This window comes from Ahaetulla prasina, chromosome 7 (genome assembly GCF_028640845.1).
Source record: "Ahaetulla prasina isolate Xishuangbanna chromosome 7, ASM2864084v1, whole genome shotgun sequence".
Taxonomy (NCBI): Eukaryota; Metazoa; Chordata; class Lepidosauria; order Squamata; family Colubridae; genus Ahaetulla; species Ahaetulla prasina.
The window spans coordinates 88,654,623-88,676,070 of NC_080545.1; the positions used below are offsets into that span (position 1 = coordinate 88,654,623).

Sequence of the window (21,448 nt, forward strand, 5' to 3'; positions counted from 1 at the left end):
GCTGATTTCCCGCTCAAATATTTAAAGGCACAACTATTAATACATAACACCAAAATTATCATGGTCTCAACAGGAAGTTAAATTTTATTTATTTATTTATTTATTTATTTTATTTTGTCACAACAATATATGTAGGTATCATACAAAAAGATTATATGGTAAATAAACACATATATGGGTAAATATAAGGAGGTATAAGCATATATATAGGAAGAAGAAAAGAAAAACAATAGGACAGGAACGGTAGGCACGTTTGTGCGCTTATGCACACCCCTTATGGTCCTCTTAGGAATGGGGTGAGGTCAATAGTAGAAAGTTTTTGGATAAAACTTTTAGGATTATGGGAAGAGACCACAGAGTCAGGTAAAGTATTCCAAGGACTGATGATTCTGTTACAGAAGTCATATTTTCTGCAATCTAGATTAAAGCGGTTGACATTAAGTTTAAATCTATTAGTTGCTCTTGTATTATTGCAATTAAAGCTGAAGTAGTCTTTAACAGGAAGGACATTACAATAGATGATTCTGTGAGTTAAACTTAGGTCTTGTCGAAGGCGACGGAGTTCCAAGTTTTCTAAGCCTAGGATTTCAAGTCTGGTGGGATAGGGTATTTTATTGTTTTCGGAGGAATGGAGAACTCTTCTTGTAAAATATTTCTGGACACGTTCAATTGTATTGATGTCAGAGATGTGGTGAGGGTTCCAAACAGGCGAGCTGTATTCAATTGCAAGGTGGGATGGGGATTATCACATTCCAAATTGACTGAATTTTTCAATCTGAATACAGAAACATTGAAAAGCAAAATATAATCTCAGTATCATTATTTCTGCTCCCCCCCCCTTTTTTTTGTTTCCTTTTCAAGCTTCAGTATACAAATCCTAATATTTTTTTTCTTCTATTATATCTTATGGCAAATCTCCTTGGATATGAAAACTTCAAACAGCTCCACAACCAGCAACAGGAGTCAGTCCTGCAGCTCCTGGTAAACAAAAAACAAAAAACAAAACAAAACCCTGTACTGCTTATACTAAGCATAAGACAGTACATTTCATAGAATTTTTTGTCATACATCATGAATCTAATTATTTTTTTTCTATTCTTTTTAGATCGATAGAACGTTATGATAGGCCAAAACAACAACAATAACAACCAAATTGCCCTTTAAGAAGTAGATCAAAGTTGTTTGCAAGAGAGTTGCAAATCAGCCAAGATTTTATCCACGTTTGAGACTCATCATTTGAAGGCGGAAAGATTCTATTCAATTTTGCAATATGAGACTTGAAATAAAAAGATTCGATTCAACCTAATTTAATATTGGATTTAATAAAAGTTTTAAAGAATGGAAATGCATCAGAACATCTGCAAGTACTTCCTTTTTTTTTTTTTTTTTGGAAGAATGGGATGAAACAGTACAAACTGTAAAGGGAAGCACTTTTCTTAAAAAATAATAATAATAATCTCTTTTCCATTATTTTAAGGCACAAAACAAAATGATTGGGAATGACCATAAGTGCTGATGGATAAGTCCATATGCAATAGATCTCTCAGAGATCATAATGGTATCAGACTCATCTTTTGCACCTTGTTGTTAGCCCATTTCAACATTAGCTTTCCCGCGTTGGAACAAATTGCTGGCAAATTGAGAATCTTCTCAGAATTACCCTCTGCCCACTTGCTTCTAGGTCACAAAGCTTGGCATGTCTGCCTTAGACTGGGCAAGTATACATCTCTCATGAAAATGATGCCCAAGGATACCCAACAATTGGTTAAATAGGCACTAGGGTCAGTGACAGGCTCTATGACTTGGATGCATTGCTGCAAAAGCAATCTTTGGTTAGTGACTTACAGCAACTGGAACAAAGCATAAGCAGGCAATTTGGCTAGCTGGCTTTTTATTGCCACTGAAATGTTCAAATTGAGCATTTTCATCAGATGGGGAAGATAAGCTTCAGTGGATTCAGGCTGGCAAGCACAGACAGAGCAAGAAATAATACTCATAACTATTAATTGGACCACTGAGATCAATAGTTTACCTCTGTTCCCATGGCATGGTTGGCACATACAAATACAGAACACGTGTGAGAGGCAGACTGGCTATTGATGCAGAATTGGAATAATTACAAGAGGCAGGGGACACTGACGGAGCCAGGCTAGCAGGTGTAGAGCTAGTGAAAGAAAGCTGGCATGCAAAGAGAAAGTGACTTTCCTAGATGAGCAACTGCATCAGGGAGAGAAAGTAATCTTGACAGCCAGGCACACAGGTGGGGAGTAAGTGACCTTCAGGTTTGGGTTCAGACTCTAAGTGAGGATGAGGATATAGAGATTGGTGGAAGTAGAAGGGCAAGCTAGAAGAATGTGGCTTTCCCAGCTTTGTTGTGGCACCATCTAGAGACAAGAGTATGCTGGCAGGCTATGTAATATAATTGGGTTTCTTTAAAATGTCTATACTTTTTTTAAAAAAAACACATAATTCAGCAGGTCCCACCATTCCTCCTGCAGCGGTCCCTTTAACAGCTCAGCCAGCACCAAAACCAACCACAGAATCACAAGTTCCAGGGGTTGCTCCAGCAACAACGCAAGTACCGGGTAAGTCGTGGTGGCACAGTAGATAGAATGCAGTATGGCAGGCTAACTCTGCCGACTGTCAACAGTTCGATCCTGATTGGCTCAAGGTTGACTCAGCCTTCCATCCTTCCGTAATTGGGTAAACTGAGGACCCAAATTGTTGGGGGCAATAGGCTGACTCTGTAAACGGCTTAGAGGGGGCTGTAAGGCACTGTGAAGTGATATATAGGTTTATGTATCATTACTATCGCTAAGTCACCTAATTGAAGATAACACTCTCTCTTGGGGTTGTTTTTTTTGGTCAAGTTTTAATATACAACTCCTAATATTTTTTCTTGTATTATTTCTTCTGACAAATGCCCTTGGAAACGAAAACATTAAATAGCTCCACAACCAACAACAGAACCACAAGCTCCAGCAGCTGCACCAGCAACAACGCCAGCACCAGGTAAGTCACCCCTTGTTATTTAATTGAAGATAACAGCTTTCCTCGTTTTTTCTTTGTTGGTTGTTATTTTTCTTTGTGGGTTGTTATTTTTATTTTTTAAATCTAATTATATCTATCTATCATCTATCAGCCCCACCGTTCCTCCTGCGGCGGCCCCTTTAACGACTCAGCCAGCACCAAAACCGACAACAGAACCACAAGCTCCAGCAGCTGCACCAGCAACAACACCAGCACCAGGTAAGTCATTCCTTGTTACTTAAATGAAGATAACAGCTTTCCTTCTTCTTCTTTTTGTGGGCTGTTATTTTTATTTTTTTAAATCTAATTCTATCTATCTAATCATTAATCTTCTATCTATCATGTCTCTATCTGTCTCGTCATTTATTATCTATCCTTCTAACCATCCATCCATCCTTCCATCCATCCATCCATCTATCAGCCCCCACCGTTCCTCCTGCGACAGCCCCTTTAACGACTCAGCCAGGACCACAAACTCCAGCAGCTGCACCAGCAACAACACCAGTACCGGGTAAGTCATTCTTTGTTACTTAAATGAAGATAACATCTTTCCTTGTTTTTTCTTTGTGGGTTGTTATTTTTTTTAATCTAATTATATCTATCTATCTATCTATCTATCTATCTATTCATTAATCTTCTATCTATCATGTATCTATCTCATCATTTATTATCTATCTATCTATCTATCTATCTATCTATCTATCTATCTATCTATCTATCTATCTATCTATCTATCTATCTATCATCTATCAGCCTCCACGGTTCCTCCTGCGACAGCCCCTTTAACAACTCAGCCAGAACCACAAGCTCCAGCAGCTGCACCAGCAACAACACCAGCACCAGGTAAGTCATTCTTTGTTACTTAAATGAAGATAGCAGCTTTCCTTGTTTTTTCTTTGTGGGTTGTTATTTTTATTTTTTTAAATCTAATTATATCTATCTATCTAATCATTATTTATCTTCTATCTATCATGTATCTATCTATCTCATCATTTATTATCTACCCATCTGTCCATCCATCCATCTATCTATATATCTATCTATCTAATCATTAATCTTCTATCTATCATATATCTATCTCATCATTTATTATCTATCCATTTATCTATCTATCTATCCATCCATCCATCCATCCATCCATCCATCCATCCATCCATCTATCAGCCCCCACCGTTCCTCCTGCGACAGCCCCTTTAACGACTCAGCCAGCACCACAAGCTCCAGCAGCTGCACCAGCAACAACACCAGAACCGGGTAAGTCATTCCTTGTTACTTAAATGAAGATAACAGCTTTCCTTGTTTTTTCTTTGTGGGTTGTTATTTTTATTTTTTTTAATCTAATTATATCTATCTGTCTGTCTGTCTGTCTATCTATCTAATCATTATTTATCTTCTATCTATCATGTATCTATCTATCTCATCATTTATTATCTGTCTGTCTGTCTGTCTGTCTGTCTGTCTGTCTGTCTGTCTGTCTATCTATCTATCTATCTATCTATCTATCTATCTATCTATCTATCTATCTATCTATCAGCCCCCACCGTTCCTCCTGCAACAGCCCCTTTAACAACTCAACCAACACCAACACCAACAACAGAACCACAACCTTCAGGGACTGCACCAGCAGCAAAGCAAGCACCGGGTAAGTCCCACCTTATTAATTAATTGAAGATAATATCTTTCCTTGTTTGTTCTTTGTGTCAAGCTTCAATATACGTCCTAATATCTTTTTCTTGTATTATATCTTATGGCAAATCTCCTTGGAAATGAAAACGTCAAATAGCTCCACAACCAGCAACAGCAGCTACTCCCGCAGCTCCTGGTAAATCATCCCTTATCAATTACTTACAAATCATATCTATCCTTGTTGTTTCTTTGTGGGTTGCTGTTTTTCTTTGCGTTTTTAATGTCTATATTTATTTTATTTATTTTATTTGTCATAACAATATATATAAGCATCACACAAAAGATTATATAGTATATAAACATATATATGAGGAGAAACAAGGAAGTATAAGCATATATATATATATATATATAGGAAAAGAACAATAGGACAGAAACGGTAGGCACATTTGCGCTCTGATGCACGCCCCTTAAAGTCCTCTTAGGAATGGGATGAGGTCAACAGTGGATAGATTTTGATTAAAGCTTTTGGGGTTATGAGAAGAGACCACAGAGTCAGGTAAAGTGTTCCAAGCACTGAAGATTCTGTTACAGAAGTCATATTTTCTACAATCTAGATTAAAGTGGTTAATATTGAGTTTAAATCTATTAGTTGCTCTTGTCTTATTGCAATTAAAGCTGAAGTAGTCTTTAACAGGAAGGACATTACAGTAGATGATTCTATGAGTTAAACTTAGGTCTTGTCGAAGGCGACGGAGTTCTAAGTTTTCTAAGCCTAGGATTTCAAGTCTGGTGGCATAAGGTATTTTGTTGTTTTCAGAGGAGTGGAGAACTCTTCTTGTAAAATATTTCTGGACACGTTCAATTGTATTATTATTTTTTTTAAAAAATCAGCAGGTCCCACCGTTCCTCCTGCGGCGGCCCCTTTAAAGACTGAGCCAGCAGCAAAACCGACAACAGCACCACAAGAGCCAGCAGGTGCTGCAGCAGCCAAGCCAGCACCAGGTAAGTCAGCCCTTGTTACTTAATTGAACAGAATGGCTCTCCTTGTTTTGTCTTTGAGGGTTGTAATTTTTCATTATAAGTTTAATCTAACTATCTCTCTCTATATCTATCAATCTAAAAAGGAGCCCCCACCGTTCTTCCTGCAGTGGCCCCTTTAACAACTCAACCAGCACCAAAACCAACAGAACCACAACCTTCAGCGACTACATCAGGAGCACCAGCAAAGCAAACAGCAGATGCCCAAGCTGCAAAGAAACCGGAAACGCCTGGTAAAACCAAGATTAGACTCAAGTTGCTCTTCAGGGCGACAATTGTGACTGCACTGACTCTTCTCCTTTTTCTTAAATCTTGGCTGACATCCTAGCCTATAGGTTGAGGAACGTCTCGACATATTGTTTGGATCTCATCTTTCTACCCGTGCTTAAAAAATTTTAGAAGGCATGCAGGAAATTATTGCTATCTGCAGGGGACTTAAGCAGTGACTCCTAGCATCTCAGGGAATTGTGTCAAATGAGAAATTAGTTAAAAATCAGAAATTAGTTCTGACAGGATGGGGGAGGTTGGAAGGCTCATATTTCTTTGCAGTCATCTGGTCGTTAGCACTCTCCCTGAGAGCTCTTGAGGCCACTTGGGGGTTTATCTGTGCCCTCAGGGTCCAACCCCCTCCCATCTTTGTCAGAACTAATCGTTCCATCGCTCCCATCATCCTGCCATAACTGAGGAAGCTTCTTGGATGAGAAGTGAAGCATCTTCTTCTTCTTCCTCAAGGGAAAAAAACCCCACTCCAATTGCCTTTTGGAAAAGCCTCTTTGAGATTTGTGTAGGCTGTTTGAGCCCAACAACAGGTTAGTAGAAATGTCCGAGCCGCCCCCGTCTCCACTATGTAACTGCAGCCACTCTGTTCTCTGCTTTGAATCTAAAGCAAAAGTAATAGAAACAATAAAGTAGGCTTGGATGCTGACTCCAGGCCTCTATTCCAAGGTGGCTGACTGCAGCAGGTCTTCTTCCCAGGCTTCTTCCTCACCCTCCCAGGGACCCCATTCCAACGTGGCCCCAGCCCCTCATAGAAGCAGATCCAAATCTAGGGTACCCTCTACCAGATCCAAATCTTTTGCCTCTCATCATACCTCTGCTGCTGCAGAAAGGGATGCCTTAAGAAGGCAGCGTGCCCTGGATAGGCAACTTGATAAGGCCAAACAAAAATTAGCAGAGGATTGCAGGGAAGATCCTGTCCCCCCAGTGGGCATCAGAGACTCTACCTCTCCTCAGCAGACTGAGGCTTCTCATCAGCCCCTGTTAAACCAACCTGGATGGTCTCCCACTCTCCCAAGTGGTTCAGGAGAAAACCAGGAGACAGTTACTGCAGTATTTGGGGACACTTCCAGACCCATACCAGAACCACCTCATCAGGCACCTTCTGCCACCTTTACCCCCACAGCAGCAGGGACCCTTCAGAGAGAGGACAGCAATCCTACTATATTTACACACCATATTTATACACCATTCAAAAGAGGCAGTAAACAAGCAGTAAGGAAACAAAAAGACCAGTAAAACATCCTCTCCTGCGGATAACACCCAAATAAGCAAGGATTAAGAGTAGAAAACAATATCCTAATCAAGGAGGTACCAAGGAGAAAGCCATCGCCTCCTCCTATATTCCTCCCCACCCCCTTCCATAGACATAGCAAAATTGGCATGGCAAGCCACTGCATCAGAGGTGGGATTCACTTACCTTCCCTACCAGTTCGTAAATGTGAGTGCACGCTTTGTTCGCATGTGCCACCTCTGCACATGGCCTTCTGTGCATGCACAGTAGTTGTGGGTGGGCAGAACCTCCCGCAGTCACCGCTACCGGTTCGTGCAATCCGGAAAGAACCGGCTGAATCCCACCACTGTACTGTATAAAAACATGGAACATTGCTCACAGAAGTTAACATAACATAATAACAGAGTTGGAAGGGACCTTGGAGATCTTCTAGTCCAACCCCCTGCCCAGGCAGGAAACCCTACACCATTTCGGACAAATGGCTATCCAACATTTTCTTAAAAATTTCCAGTGTTGGAGCATTCACAACTTCTGCAGGCAAGTTGTTTTAATTGTTCTAACTGTCAGGAAATTTCTCCTTAATTCTAAGTTGCATCTCTCCTTGATTAGCTTCCACCCATTGCTTCTTGTTCTACCCTCAGGTGCTTTGGAGAATAGTTTGATTCCCTCTTCTTTGTGGCAGCCCCTAAGATATTGGAAGACTGCTATCATGTCACCCCAGTCCTTCTTTTCATTAAACTAGACATACCACTTTGAAGAGTCTGACCCCCACCTTGAAGAGTCTGAATGACCGAACTGGGTTAAAGACGATTAGGACGTTTGATGGGGGCCCGATCAGAGACCGACGTTGTTCTTGTTATGACAACGGCGGCGATGGGGTCCTATCATCCTATGTTCATTTGTCATCTAATAGCATCGCTTTACCGGAGGAACTTTAAATTCCATCTATTGTCCGGAACTTATTGTGACCATCTGATTGGCCAGATTAAGACTGTTACCATCTGCCACCCTCTATAAACTTCGAAATGTACTCGCGATCGCAGCTTCTTAACCTGCGAGTCTCCCCCCTCTCGCGGTCATGGCCCTCCACTTTATCGAGGGCCTACCTTGATGACGGATTTTGGAATCCCGAGAGGTGGCATGCTTCTAAGAGAAGGCTTAGGGGTTTTTTAACTAGGTGTTATAATAAATTCTTATTTAAGTTATCCAAGGGGAAGGGTGGGACGGCGAAGTTAGGTTCAGGGGGATACCTATCTGAGCCTTTGCTAGATCCTGTGCCGGCTCGCGGCATAAATATCATCGATTCTGAGGTGGAAGAGGAGGGTGGAGCTCATGGTCTTGGGGATAACTCTATCTGCACGGTAGGTGGGAGGGGCAGGTATGGCGGACGCGGGGGCCCATATCGGGTTCGGGGAGTGCGCCCTCGCTATTTACGAGCGATCGCGCACTCCGGTCCCCCGATAGTTTCCCGTTCCCCGAGTGGCTTAAATCCTCAGAAGCTGGACCTTCGCCTGATGTTATGCAATGCCAGGTCCGTTATAAATAAAGCCCCCCTCATCTCCGATCTTATACAGGAGGGGGTGCGGACCTGATTGGCATTTCGGAGACCTGGTTGGGCACGGAAGGGGGGGTTCCCCTGATAGAGATGTGCCCACCAGATTTCCGTGCGTTTCATCAGGCCAGGGCCCAGGGTAGGCGTGGGGGAGTGGCAGTTATTATCAACGAGAGTCTTGAGCCGAGGGAGATCACTGTACCACAGATAACCGGATGTGAGTCCCTCCTTGTTAAGTGGGACCGTGGGGTGCAGGTGGGTGTACTGATCACGTACCTAGCTCCTTGCTACATGACAGAATCCCTGCCTGAGCTGTTGGAGGTGGTCGCTGGGACGGCAATGGAGATCCCCAGGCTTATGGTCATGGGGGATTTCAATTTGCCGTCGGTGGGGATAGCATCCACATCAGCTCGGGAGTTCATGGCTTCCATGACGGCCTTGAACCTGACCCAATTAGTGAACGACCCCACTCACATCGGGGGAAACACTCTGGATTTGATTTTTGTCTCTGGACAGTGGTTGAATGATCTGGAATTAGGGGAGTTAGTTATTAGACCCTTGTCATGGTCAGATCATTCGCTCCTTCAGCTAGACTTTCGAACCGCCGACCCCCGCCGCAGGGAGACGGAACCGACTCGCTGGTTCCGTCCCAGGCGCCTGATGGACCCTGAAAGGTTCCAGACGGAGCTTGGGCTATTCCCTGAGGATTTAGCCCACGACTCGGCTGGAGCTCTGGTTGCCGCCTGGGATCGGGCGGTGGCTGGCGCTCTAGATCGGGTTGTGCCTTTGCGGCCTCTGACCCGGTGCCGATCTCGTTTAGCCCCTTGGTACTCCGAGGGGCTGAGGGAGATGAAGCGCCGGAAAAGACGCCTAGAGAGTATCTGGAGGGCCAGCCGATCCGAATCTGACCGGACACTAGTTAGGTCTCAAATTCAGACCTATCTAGTGGCGATGAGGCTGGCAAAACGGGAGTATTTTTCCAACCTCATTGCATCAGCAGATAACCGCCCAGCCGCCCTGTTTAGGGTGACCTGCTCGCTCCTCCATCAGGGAGCGGTAGAGGATCCCTTAAAGGGTCGAGCTGAGGAATTTGGACAATATCTGTTTGATAAAATCACTCAGATTCGGGAAGGGTTGGACACAGACTGGGTGGATCCGGACGGGGTGGGGAGGCAGGTCTTGATGTTATTATCTGGGATGAGTTTGATCCTGTGATCCCTGAGGACATGGACAGGTTAATGGGGAGATTGAATGCGACCACATGTTTATTGGACCCGTGTCCCTCCTGGTTGGTATTGGCCACCCGGGAGGTGACACGAGGCTGGCTCCAGAAAATCGTGAACGCTTCTTTGATGGAGGGTGTTTTCCCTGCCGCCTTGAAAGAGGCGGTGGTGAGGCCCCTCCTCAAGAAGCCTTCCCTTGACCCAGCTAGTTTAGCAAATTATCGTCCGGTCTCCAACCTTCGCTTTTTGGCAAAGGTTGTCGATGCACGACAGTTGCCCCAGTACCTGGATGAAACTGTCTATCTTGATCCATTCCAGTCCGGTTTCCGGCCTGGTCACAGCACGGAAACAGCCTTGGTCGCGCTGGTTGATGATCTCTTGAGGGCTCGGGACAGAGGTTGTTCCTCTGTCTTGGTCCTATTAGATCTCTCAGCGGCTTTTGATACCATCGATCATGGTATCCTGCTGCGCCGACTCGAGGGACTTGGAGTGAGGGGCACTGTTCATCGGTGGTTCTCCTCCTACCTCTCCGACCTCGCAGACGGTGTTGACGGGGGGACAGAGATCGACCCCAAGGCGCCTCTTATGTGGGGTGCCGCAAGGGTCGGTTCTCTCGCCTCTTCTGTTCAACATCTATATGAAGCCGCTGGGTGAGATCATCCGTGGTCTTGGGGTGAGTTGTCATCTATACGCTGATGATACTCAGCTCTATATTTCCACCCCTAACCACCCCAACGAGGCTGTTGAAGTGATGTCCCAGTGCCTGGAGGCCGTACGGGTCTGGATGGGGAGGAACAGACTCAGACTCAATCCCACCAAGACCGAGTGGCTGTGGATGCCGGCGGCCCGGTACAGTCAGCTAATTCCATCACTGACCATTGGGGGCGAACTATTGGCCCCCACGGAAAGGGCTCGTAATCTGGGCGTCCTCCTGGATGCACGGCTGTCTTTAGAAGATCATATGATAGCCGTCACCAGGGGAGCCTTTCATTAGGTTCGCCTGATACGCCAGTTACGCCCCTTTCTGGATCGGGCTTCCTTATGCACAGTCGCTCATGCCCTTGTTACATCCCGCCTGGACTACTGTAATGCTCTCTACATGGGGCTCCCCTTGAAGTGTGCCCGGAGACTCCAACTGGTCCAGAATGCGGCTGCGCGGGTGATAGAAGGAGCACCTTTTGGCTCCCATGTAACACCCCTCCTGCGTAATCTGCACTGGCTCCCAGTGGTCTTCCGGGTTCACTTTAAGGTACTTGCCACCACCTTTAAACCGCCCCATGGCCTAGGGCCGGGATATTTACGGGACCGCCTACTGCCACCATTAGCCTCTCACCGACCAGTGCGCTCTCACAGAGAGGGCCTCCTCCGGATACCGTCAGCTAAACAATGTCGGCTGGCGACCTCTAGGGGGAGGGCCTTCTGTGGGGCCCCTACCTCTGGAACGAGCTCCTCTGGGGCTTCGTCAACTCCCCGATCTCAAGTCCTTCCGCCGCGAGCTGAAGACGTTGCTGTTTCGAAGAGCAGGACTAGCCTGAATGTAGTTTTAAATTGGGATTTTAAAAAAAGGGGTTTAAATGAGGTTTTAAATTTGTATTTAAAAGTTAGAGCATCAATTGAATTTAACTATCTATTCTTTAGCTGTTTTTTATCTAATTATATCTATCTATCTATCATGTATCTATCTATCAGCCCCCACCGTTCCTCCTGACAGCCCTTTAACAACTCAACCAACACCAACAACAGAACCACAAGCTCCAGCAGCTGCACCAGCAACAACGCCAGCACCAGGTAAGTCACCCCTTGTTACATCCCGCCTGGACTACTGTAATGCTCTCACATGGGGCTCCCCTTGAAGTGTGCCCGGAGACTCCAACTGGTCCAGAATGCGGCTGCTCGGGTGATAGAAGGAGCACCTTTTGGCTCCCATGTAACACCCCTCCTGCGTAATCTGCACTGGCTCCCAGTGGTCTTCCGGGTTCACTTTAAGGTACTTGTCATCACCTTTAAACGCCCATGGCCTAGGGCCGGGATATTTACGGGACCGCCTACTGCCACCATTAGCCTCTCACCGACCAGTGCGCTCACAGAGAGGGCCTCCTCCGGATACCGTCAGCTAAACAATGTCGGCTGGCGACCTCTAGGGGAGGGCCTTCTGTGGGGCCCCTACCTCTGGAACGAGCTCCTCTGGGGCTTCAACTCCCAGAGTTCCTCAGCCAGCTGGCTGGGGGATTCTGGGAGTTGAAGTCCGCCAGGCTTAAAGTTGCCAAGATTGGAGACCCCTGCTCTGGAGGCCAGAAACGGACCTGTTTCTGACCTTCCCAAACTTCCAGTAGGCCCGTTTTTCACCCTCACCGAGGCTCCGCATACTCCCTGCACTTACCTGCATCCAAAATGGGCCACATGGAGACTCCTGGGAGGGATTGGGTGGGCGGGGCTAGCCAGGAATGGGAACTGCACAGAAACTTAGCTAGAGGTTCTCCCGAACCCCCGTGAACCCTCAGCAGCCCACCCCTGGTGCTATCCCTTTAAAGTAGACCTAACAAATCCACATCTTGTAACTCAGGATTTCTTTCATTGTAGCCACTTGGAAGTCCAAATGTTCTCCCTCCCTCCCTCGCTTTATCTCTATGTGAACTAGGGATGGTCAGAGTCATTTACTCAAACTAGTTGCTTCAAATGAGGTCACATCCCACTTATCTGATTGTTGCCTTGCCTAGAGACTCTTCTTCCTGTCCTTTTAAGGTCATTCTCTGTTCCCTCTGTATCCATAAAGCCTTCGGTAAGGCCTGCCTGCCTGAGACACTCTATGTCTCCTTCAGGGTCTGCCCATTATATTCAATCTGACAGAGCTGGTATGCTTTGCGTCCCATCAATTAAAACAGTGTCAGTCTCTGTTGTGGCATTTATCCTCTGGAACTGCATCTGTCCAGAGAGTCGCATTGCCCCGATCGTAGCCTTATTGAAATGAGCTCTTAAGTTATGCCACTTCCCCCAGGCCTTGTAAGCAGATTGAGTAGTAGTCCCTTTGAGGGAATGCAATATGACTATGAAGATGTTAGTTATTTTCTCTGGAAATCTATTGTAAGTTTATCTATTGCTAATTTATTTTTAATATGTGCACCATGTAGAGTTGCGATGAAGTCAGGCAGCCTTACAAATGTGATAAATAAATAATATTTTAGTTGATGCAACATAAATTGCATTTTGTTCTTAGGATTGGAGTGGGGAGTTCTGTCACATCACTGCTGACTTGAATTTAGTTTGCAATGAACTGCTATTTTAAGGTCTTACAGCTTCCACTAAAACTCCCAATAAGCTCATTCAATTCTAGATCTAGCTTAATCTTAGAAAGTTCTAGACCAGGAGTCTGCAAACTTGGCTCTTTTAAGACTTGTGGACTTCATCTCCCAGAGTTCCTCAGCCAGCTGGCTGACTTGTGGACTTCAACTCCCAGAGTTCCTCAGCCAGCTGGCTGAGGAACTCTGGGAGTTGAAGTCCACAAGTCTTAAAAGAGCCAAGTTTGCAGACCCCTGGTCTAGACTCATTTCTAGAAGTGACAATTAAGAAAGATTCAAAATGAAAAAAACTACTTCGTTCTATTTTTGGAAGAAATGTCAGTAAACATTTGAAAGAGCTCTTGTTTTATTTTGCAATCTCGTTGCCAGATTTAGAACCACCACCCTCTGAGGAAACTGAAATAGCCCAAGAAGCAGCAGCTAATGCACTGAAAATAAAATTAATATGCAATTTGTTAAAACAATGCCCTCCAGGTGAATTTAAGAATGTTTTTGAAGACCTTCGCTTTCTGCTTTGTGATGATAAACTCATGAAGCAAGAGGTTGCTCAGGTGTGCGCTAATCATTCCAAGAAAAATTTTGCCACTGCAAACATCAAAGGGGACAATGTTCTGGTGACTCGCCATAATGACATGGAAGGTGATCGCTTCTTTGACCCACAGATCAAGCTTTCCTTCACATTCGATCATCTGAATAGAAGAGCTGACAAAATTCTGCTTTACTGTAATATTAGGAGAGATAAGGCAGAGTTATGGAGGGAAACCCTTAATGTGACCTTAGAAGCCTACATGAAGAGGCATTTCGTTTCAGGAGTTTGTCGGGTCTACAGAAAAACAATTAGAAACAAACCATTTCTTGTGGTCTGCATGGAAAGCCACCAGAATAAGAAATTCTGGAACTTTCTCTGGAAATCAGAATGGATAATTGCAATAACTCCACCTGTTTCGGAAATCAAAGGGGACTTAAAAGTACAGCTGCATTATTTCAAAAAAAGTAATCTTCACTGGACAGCAAGTAGTACCGCTGAAGGTTCCATATATTTAATTCATCGGGACCAATTTGCCTTGGATTTTGAGAAATTTATTGAAGCTGAAGATAACAAATTTCAGATGGATCTGGTGAAAAGCCTCTACGATTTGTCAAATGAAACATGGAGAATGTTTCGGAGAAGACTTCCAGTTACTCGCACTTCAATCTCTTGGGATATACTGATGATGACTTAGAGAAAAGAGGTGAAGGCCCCTGGAAGTGATGGATCATTATAGTTGCTGCAATGCCTGTGTGAATGAAATAATGACCAAATAAAACAACAGTTGTGTAGTACATTCCAAGTGATCTCTTTGATTTATTGCCCGATGGTTCGTGAAAACATGCAGTCCTTCACAATATACAGTATCCAGGTCAGTGGTGTCTAGGTTAGTATTTCTACTTCATTTCTTTCTTTGCACATAAAACAAAATATCAAGATTGTTTACAGAAGACAGGAGCGTCTTTAACATGGTGTTATAGATACAAGGTGAGTCTATCTTTGTATCATAATAAAATAGAGAAAACTACCTCTATTAACATCATTCATTTCTTGAGAAAAACAAAGATAACTTACCGTATATACTCGAGTATAAGCCGATCCGAATATAAGCCGAGGCACCTAATTTTACCACAAAAACTGGGAAAAACTATTGACTCGAGTATAAGCCGAGGGTGGGAAATGAGGCAGCTACTGGTCAATGTAAAAAATAAAGATAGAGCCAAGTAAAATAACATGAATATTTATTTGAACGAAAAACAATAAAAGTGCAAAAGGGGGAAGGAGGATTCCCAGCTTTAGAAAATTTAGAACTACATACCTTTGGTATGACCTGAGCATAGCTCATAAAATTATCTGCTACAATGTACTTCCTATCAATGACTACTTCAGCTTCAACCACAACAATACACGAGAACACAATAGATTCAAACTTAAAGTGAACCTCCAATCTAGATTGCAGAAAATGTGACTTCAGTAACAGAGTTGTTAATGCCTGAATGTGCTACCTGACTCTGATCTCTTCCCAAAATCCCCAAAGCCTTAACCAAAGACTATCTAGTATTGACCTCACCCCATTCCTAAGAGGTCTGTAAGGGGCGTGCATAAGAGCACCAGCGTGCCTACCGTCCCTGTCCTAATGGTCCCCTTAGTTGGATTCCTTTATGTATTCAATTCATGCTTATATTTATATAATTATTTAATATGTATTTGACAAAATAAAATGAATGAATGAATGAATAGAATAGAATAGAATAGAATTTTTATTGGCTAAGTGTGATTGGACACACAAGGAATGAATGAATGAATGAATGAGTGAGTGAGTTACTTCAACAACATTGTCTCACAGAAATTGACAATACAACTGCAAGCATGAAAATGAGTCCTCTTTTAGCTTCCAAGGGACCAGGGTGCCTCTGAAGGTCAGTGCTCTAAGCACTAAGAACCCAGCACAAATCTAAGCCTGTATGCACACCAATAGTGAAAATACCCTGCACAGTGTCTCTTGGCAGAGAAGGTTAATTTTCATAGACGTTGGGGTGGCTCTTTTTTTTTTGGCATGGCAATAAGGGTCTCTAATATCATTAAACCCAAGTGTGAGGAAAAGACAGCAGCTAAAATGTTAAGGCCAGTTGTGTGACCTTCTCCAATACAGTTGGCCTGGCTGTTTGCCAAAACTTAAAACACCCTCCCATCCCCCTCCCTGCTAAAGCTTCTTTCTTAAAACAATTGTGGTCTTTGCCTTCATGTCGCTCAACCTTTCACCTGCCAGGTTCCTAGCCCTTCACCCTTGACCCACTGCTGTGTTTGCTTAGCATTGTGCCAATCGACTTTAGAAGTCTGTGTGTGTGTGTGTGTGTGTGAGAGAGAGAGAGAGAGAGAGGAGGGAGGAGGAGGGAGTGCAAAGGGGAAGGAGGATTCCCAGCTCTAAACAAAGGGAAATCCCGGAATGCCAGCGAAAGGCGGTGCTCGCGTTCCTCCTCCCTTGCTCAAAAGCCCCAATAACCTTCACCAGCAAGGCAGACCCCACGGGAAGGAAGGGGCAGGCTGACTCACCGAGCATCTGGCTGAAGAGCAGCTGCTCCAGGTCGCCCAGCACGGTGAAGCACGGAGGAGAAGAAAGAATGAAAGAAGGAGGAACGGCCCTCCTTTCTCTCTCTCTCTCTCTGAAGAGAAAGGGACTAGACACGCCCAGCTTCTGAAGCACGGAGGAGAAGAAAGAATGAAAGAAGGGAGGAACGGCCCTCCTTTCTCTCTCTCTTCCAGCGCCACGGAAGAGAAAGGACTAGCACAGGCGCGCACACACACGCCCAGCTTCTGAAGCACGGAGGAGAAGAAAGAATGAAAGAAGGAGGAACGGCCCTCCTTTCTCTCTCTCTCCAACGGGAAAACGCCTTTCGCTATGGGGAGAGGAGGGAGGGAGGAGGAGGTTGGCTTATTCAACCCTTCCCGGCTAGCCATCCAGCCCTTCCCAGGAGAAGGCGAGGAGTTTTGGGCGGCGACCTTTTGCTAAGCGGCAGCGGCTGCCCCACACCACCAGTTGGGGGTGAGCGAGCAACTCCCGCCAGGCTATGCATTGGCGCGGGAAACTGGCGGTGCAGTCCTTCTCGGCTGAGGAGGTTTCCCCGACAATTAGGCACTCGCCCGCCAGCACCATGAAAGGCCAGAAGAAAGGTCATTCCATCGGATAATGGGCGAAGGCTCCTTCCTCTCGCCTTACCCATGCTATGCGAGCCGGCTGGGCTGCAACCCCGCCGCCGCCGCTCCTTCCTCAGCCTCCGGGGCTCGCGCTCTAGCAACCGCCAAGCTCAGGCGGACTCGGCAGCTCCCCATCAGCACTTTCGCCGGTAGCGATTCGGGCAGGAGGTCGGGCTCGCTCCGTGGCGGTGGCGGCGGCGGCGGCGGCGGCGCCACCGCCACGGAGCGAGCCCGACTCCTCCTGCCCGAATCGCGCCGTGCAGTGCTGATGGGAGCTGCGAGTCCGGCCTGAGCTTGGCGGCTGCTCGCGAGGCGAGGCTGGCTGAGGAAGGGCGGCGGCGGCGGGGTTGCAGCCCAGCCGGGCTCGCAGCATGGGTAAGGCGGAGAGGAAGGAGCCTTCGCTCCATTACTCGATGGAATGACCTTTTCTTCTGGCCTTTTGGCTCTCGCGGCGGCGAGCTTCATGTGGGAAACCTCCCTCAGCCGAGAAGGCTGGCGGCTCCCCTGCCCAGCCCTCTCACTGCACCACCAGGGCTTCCCCGCGCCAATACACAGCCCGCCAAGTTTGCGCCGTCCGCCCACCAGACACGGGAATGGGGGCCGGCCTGGGGGCGACAAATCCAGACCTCCCCGTCCCTCCCATAGTCCGTCGGTACCCCCTCCTGTTCCCGAGACTGAGTAAGGGGACGTTTTTCAGCACAAAAAACGTGCTGAAAAACTCGGCTTATACTCGAGTATATACGGTACATTGGATAGGAGTAATTTTTTTTAAAAAAAACTCCCTCTATTGATAATAGCTTTATTAAATCTTAAACACAGATGAGGTCTCATCTTTGAATTGGCCTAATAATGTTACTGTTCTAAATAGATTTTGAAAATCAAGAGAGAAAGCCAATCAGTAAAATGTGATAAAAACAACTAATTCAAATAGACAGTAAAATTAAAACAATCCCCAATTAAAATATTAATAAGTCTCAAATTCCTATGGGGAAAAAACATATTTTGTCTGGGGCATAGCCAGCTGGATGTCACTCACCGATGTTCCGTTTTCGGCCACAACGGCCTCCTGCAGCTCTTTGCCAGTGAAAACAGAGTTTTTGCTGGCAGAGGCACCATAAGCCAGTCCTTCGCTGTTTCCAGGGCGGGCCCGCAAGCCAGATCTAAGCATCCCACAGGCTGGATCTGGCCCATGGGCCTTGAATTTGACACCTCTGACCTAGAGCCTCAAATTATGATTTCCTTCTGACTCGGGGGTCATTAAAAACAGATCTTCAGAGAATATTTGGGATGCTTTACAGTACTTTGGAATTCTGTACCAAAGTTAGTCAGGGAGGTTATCTTCTGATATCTTCCTGCTGACTAGCAAAAGCATCTTTATTTTACCTGAGTTTTGATTGAATTTAAGGCATGCTAGGTGTTTGTTATTTTTCTATAATGCTGAAATTATATTTATTTTATTTTATTTATTTGTCAATCATATATAAGATAACAGGTAAAAGTATAAACATAATTTGGATACATGACAAGAGTAAGTAAAAAAGAATATTAGGACAGGGATGGTAGGCACGCATGTGCACTTATGCACGCCCCATACAGACCTCTTAGGAATGGGGTGAGGTCAACAGTAGACAGTTTAAGCTTAAAGTTTTGGGGGTTTGGGGAAGAAACCACAGAGTCAGGTAGTGCATTCCAGGCATTGACCACTCTGTTGCTGAAGTCGTATTTTCTGCAATTGAGTTTGGAGAGGTTTACCTTAAGTTTGTATCTTATTGTGTGCTCGTGTATTGTTGTGGTTGAAGCTGAAGTAGTCATTGACAGGTAGGACATTGTGGTAAATAATTTTATGTACTATGCTTAGGTCAGCCTGAAGTCGGCGTAGTTCTAAGTTGTCTAAGCCCAAAATTTGGAGTCTGGTGGCATAAGGTATTTTATTGCGAACAGAGGAGTTGAGGACTCTTCTCGTAAAATATCTCTGGACTCTCTCGATTATATTTATGTCCAATGTGCAGTGCGGGTTCCAGACAGATGAGCGGTATTTAAGGATTGATCTAGCAAATATTTTGTATGCTCTAGTTAGTAGTACAATATTACCAGAGGAGAAGCTACGCAAGATTAGGTTAACAACAAGGGGGAGGGGGGAGGGGAGGGGAAAAATTTAATCGTTGTTGTAAAACCTTTTCAATAAAAAAAAAAGATTAGGTTAACAACCCTTAGTGCCTTTTTGGCAATGTTGCTACAGTGGGCTCTGGCACTTAGATCTTTAGAAATGAGTACTTGAAGATCCTTGACAAAGTGTGGGTCATCTATAAGGTCATGTCCATTTAATTTGTATTTTATGTTTTGAATTTTTTTGCCAATGTGCAAGACAGAGCATTTGTTGGTTGAGGTTTGAAGTTGCCACTTGTTAGACCAATCTGACACATAGTCAAGGTCTTTTTGAAGGGTAGTTGCATTGTCTGTAGTGTTGAATAGTTTAACATTGTCAGCAAAGAGAACACAGTTGCTTTTAATATGATCGCAAAGGTCATTTATGTAAAGTATGAAGAGTGTTGGACCTAAAACACTGCCTTGGGGAAGACCACTATTAACAGGTAGAGGATTTGATAGAAAGCTTCCTATTTTGACTACTTATCTGTTTGAAAGGAAGGCAGCTATCCATTTATGTAGGAGTCCAGAAATGCCATAGCATTTTAGTTTTAGAAGTAATTTGTCGTGTAGCACTGTATCAAAAATATGAGAATTATTTTTAGCAGCAAATTAATTACTTACATTTTTTTGTCTGCCACATTTAGTGCTGGCTATTGGCAGAAAGATCAATAATAAATTGTGTTAAGTAAATACAATTCATGGACATTTAGGATTTAAATCCTAAGGGTTCAAAATCGAATCTTTGAAATTGGCTTCTTTGCCATAACGTCTTGATTAACCAAAAAAGATGTCCAAAGATTGCCATATTGATTAATTGAATGATATAGCCCTGATGCTTAGAGCAGTACCAGATAAAATAAGTAGGTTCTAGCTTGCCAGTTCTTCAAGAATAGATTTTTATGCATTAATTATTTTTTGTATATAGGAGCGCGAACATCTATCTTATATTTTCAGTAAGAATTGTATCATTGTAACACATATTAAAAATATTTCATGATTTCGCGAAGAAAGTAATGGAACATTTGACTTATTAATATAGCTGGATGAACAATATTACATTTGCTAATTGTTTGCCTTGGAGAATATGTATGTGAGGAACACCACTGAGTACAGAGAGGAGACCACTAATCGCAGAGATATTATAACGAGTTTTTCATGGCCCATTGTCATTTAGTTATCTTCATGGAATTACTACTCTTCTATTTGCAAATGGTTCTCATTAGCTTCAACATTAAAAAGCCATCTGTATGTATTTTGCAGCATGAAATTTCAAAGGTAGCAATGTTTCTCGAGAGGACTATTTCTGAATAGATGGAGTTAGGCTAAAACTCAGTTCATCTCTAGCCAGCGCATCGAGGCAAGGAAAATGTTCAGTAGAACAACCCTTCTGAAAATGGAATAACTTTGTATGATCAGAACCAATGTTCCTTTACTCTTCAGTAAATAATATACATTTGCTATGCCTGAAAACTATTTCTATTATAGGTTAGTCCTTGATTGACGAAAGCAATTGGGGCTGGAGTTTCTGTTGCTAACAATGAGGGTGTAAAAAATTTTTTTACAATTTCTGCAGCCCCGATTGCTGTTTTTAACCAAAATACTATGGTCATTAAGTGAGGAAACTTCCTGCCAGCTCTCCACAACCAAAATCAGTAGTGAAGCCGCCAAGAAATTTTAAACCACAGGCTGGCAGACTACCATGTGCATGAGAGTTACATCAGGTCTAATGTGTGCTCTTGCTTGTGCTTCAGGCCTGTGATAATTTGAGAAAAGGTCATGGAAGTCATCAAGTGCAAAATTGCCTCCAAACCACTATTATAAAAGAAAGATGAAACTTACATTGAGCACCAACCTCAGGTTAGGATCAAGCAGCTTGAACAGGGATGTATTTGTGCTGGAAGGGCAATGCAGCAGCTTTAGATAGCCCCAATTACCATTGTTAATTGAGAACTACCTGTAATGGGTTTTATTCCTACCACTGTAATTTGATAGATTCTCATATTACAAGCCGCAGCTGTTGAGAAACTCAATTCCTTATCATCTAAAACACTTTTTGTGAAGCTTTGGGTTGTAGCCATATTGTAGTATTATAACTATGATGTTGCTCTGTAAATAGCATTTTCTTCAAAAGATGCAAAACACTGAGTATGTCTTGGACTCAATGCAGAAAATGGCTTTTTTCGGGAAAACACAATAGTTTCAAAGCAAACAAAGCTAACTTAAATAGCTCACAACTTAAAAGGCTGTTGGAGCTGAAGGGTAATTGTAATGAAGAGAAAAATAAAGATAAAAAAAGAA

General features: G+C 44.1%; 1 protein-coding gene across 1 annotated transcript in view; it reads right to left on the bottom strand.

The window, feature by feature from the left end:
• Window positions 1–20,824: 20,824 nt before the first annotated feature.
• LOC131202586 (1-phosphatidylinositol 4,5-bisphosphate phosphodiesterase zeta-1-like) overlaps window positions 20,825–21,448 on the bottom strand; it is a 79,923-nt gene continuing 79,299 nt past the window's right edge. The window contains exon 14 of the mRNA XM_058191691.1: window positions 20,825–20,962. Within this exon, the coding sequence (XP_058047674.1) occupies window positions 20,825–20,962 (138 nt within the window). The remainder of the gene's footprint in view (window positions 20,963–21,448) is intronic.